At 56.1% G+C, this 1858-nt stretch overlaps 1 protein-coding gene across 1 annotated transcript; it reads right to left on the bottom strand.

Annotated features, from left to right (window-relative positions):
• Positions 1 to 910: 910 nt before the first annotated feature.
• LOC111035373 lies at positions 911 to 1675 on the bottom strand. The gene has a single exon (XM_022316962.1). It carries the CDS (start codon positions 1673 to 1675, stop codon positions 911 to 913), a length of 765 nt encoding a protein of 254 aa, XP_022172654.1.
• Between the last annotated feature and the right edge of the window lie 183 nt (positions 1676 to 1858).

Genomic DNA, 1858 nt, shown 5'->3' with positions numbered 1-1858 from the left:
CCGAAACACATCACCGGAAATTCGTACAGGCCGAATGGTGTCGTGACGGCGGTCTTGTGAACATCGTTGGCCGCGACGGGCACTTGGTGATAGGCCCGGACCAGGTCGAGTTTAGAGAAAACGGTCTTTCCAGCCAAATTCGCCGTGAAGTCGTGAAGGAAAGGCAACGGGTACCGGTCCGGGACGGTGACGTTGTTGAGTCGTCGGTAATCACCACAGGGACGGTACGAGCCGTCCTTTTTCGGGACTAAAAGAAGCGGACTTGCCCAGGAACTCGCAGACGGGCGACAAATACCCTGTCTCAACATCGAGTCAAAATCGCGTCGTGCGACGCTGAGCCGATCCGGCGGTAGCCGTCGTGGGCGGGCGAACAACGGTGGGCCCGTCGTTTGTAGCACGTGTTCGACTCCGTGGAGAAAAACTTCCGGGACGGGTGACTCACGGGTCACTTTCGGGAATTCCCGTAGTAATTCTTCCCAATCGCGTGAACGCGGGACGGCGAACAACGGAGCGTTTACGGACATCGCGGAATTCACAGCACAGGCGACTGTTCTATCGCCGGTTGAATCGACGAGACAGTGTCGACGGACATCGACGAGGAGACCGAAGTAATGTAGGAAATCGGCTCCAATGATAGCGCGGGAAACATCGGCCATTTCGAACGTCCATGTGAAAACTCGTGACAGACCGAGATCGAGTTTGAGAGTCTTGGGCCCATAAGTTTTGATGGGTGTTCCATTGGCAGCTGTGAGGCGGACATCCGACGACTGATGCGAGCTGCGGTCTAAAGGCATGACCTAAATCTCGGCGCCCGTGTCGATGAGGAACAGCTTGCCCGAGCGGAGGTCGTTCACATGTACCCGCGTAGAATTATTCACGGCATGCAGGGCGGGTGTCCTGTCCGTGACGCTTAGTTTTCCGCCGGCGTCGGGGTAGTGTGTTCTTTGGACTTCGATTTGAAGTTACACGGTGGACGGCACTTGCGGGCGTTGTTGCTGAATCGCTCATGGAAGTAACACAAATCCGTAGCTAGCTGAGCAGTCCATTGCGTCGATGGACGATCACTCTGCTGGGGCGCGAAAACGACCTTAGCCATTGACTGCACTTGTTGTGCGAGCGACGAAACTACGTTAGTCAACTCCGCTATCGGATCTTTGGCCACGGCGTCGATGTTATGTGAGTTGGCAGCTTCCATTACTCTGTCCGCGCGGGTGGCGATTGAGTCCAAAGAGCCTTCGAAACCGGAAATGATGGCCACGATGTTGGCTGGGAGCTTCTGCAACCAGAATTCTTTTAAAGCGTCCTCTCCGAAACCGTCCGGCATGACACTGCGCATATCACGTAGCAGTTGCGAGGGTCTACGGTCTCCCATGCCTCCGGGTCTGACCAGCTCGCGAAAACGAACAGACTTAGGTTGTCCATACGCACTGATTAGTCTGGTGCGTAAAGAATCGTACGATGCGTTCGGGCCGAGGAGGTCGCCGACGGTCCGCACGCCGTCCTCATCTAGAGCCCCGACGAGGAAATGCACGCGCGTGTTGAGATTGTTCACGCGATGGGTCGTGAAGATGGACTCTGCGTGTATGAACCAGTATTCGGGCGACTGCTTCCAGAACGCTGGAAGACGCACGCCGGCTAGTGCTTCGACGGAAACGTCGACTTTCCCTTCAGCCATGCTGGTACGCGGAACGAACGAACTCGATGGGCGGCGGACGAAACGTTAAGTACGGTGGTGATGCGCGAACGAGTCGTGCGTACTCTAACTACGAGGTCACCAATATGGCGCGTCGCCGCGTGGTCTGTATCTATGATACGCGAAATGACTCCACGTGCGACGACACGACCAAGGAATTCGGGT

This window comes from Myzus persicae, unplaced genomic scaffold (genome assembly GCF_001856785.1).
Source record: "Myzus persicae strain clone G006 unplaced genomic scaffold, MPER_G0061.0, whole genome shotgun sequence".
Taxonomy (NCBI): Eukaryota; Metazoa; Arthropoda; class Insecta; order Hemiptera; family Aphididae; genus Myzus; species Myzus persicae.
Note: the sequence above shows the minus strand (reverse complement) of the source record. Positions and strands in the feature narration are given on the sequence as shown.

Coding starts and splice junctions, on each gene's coding strand:
- LOC111035373 (XM_022316962.1), bottom strand. CDS start 1,675: ATGGCTGAAGGGAAAGTCGACGTTTCCGTCGAAGCACTAGCCGGCGTG.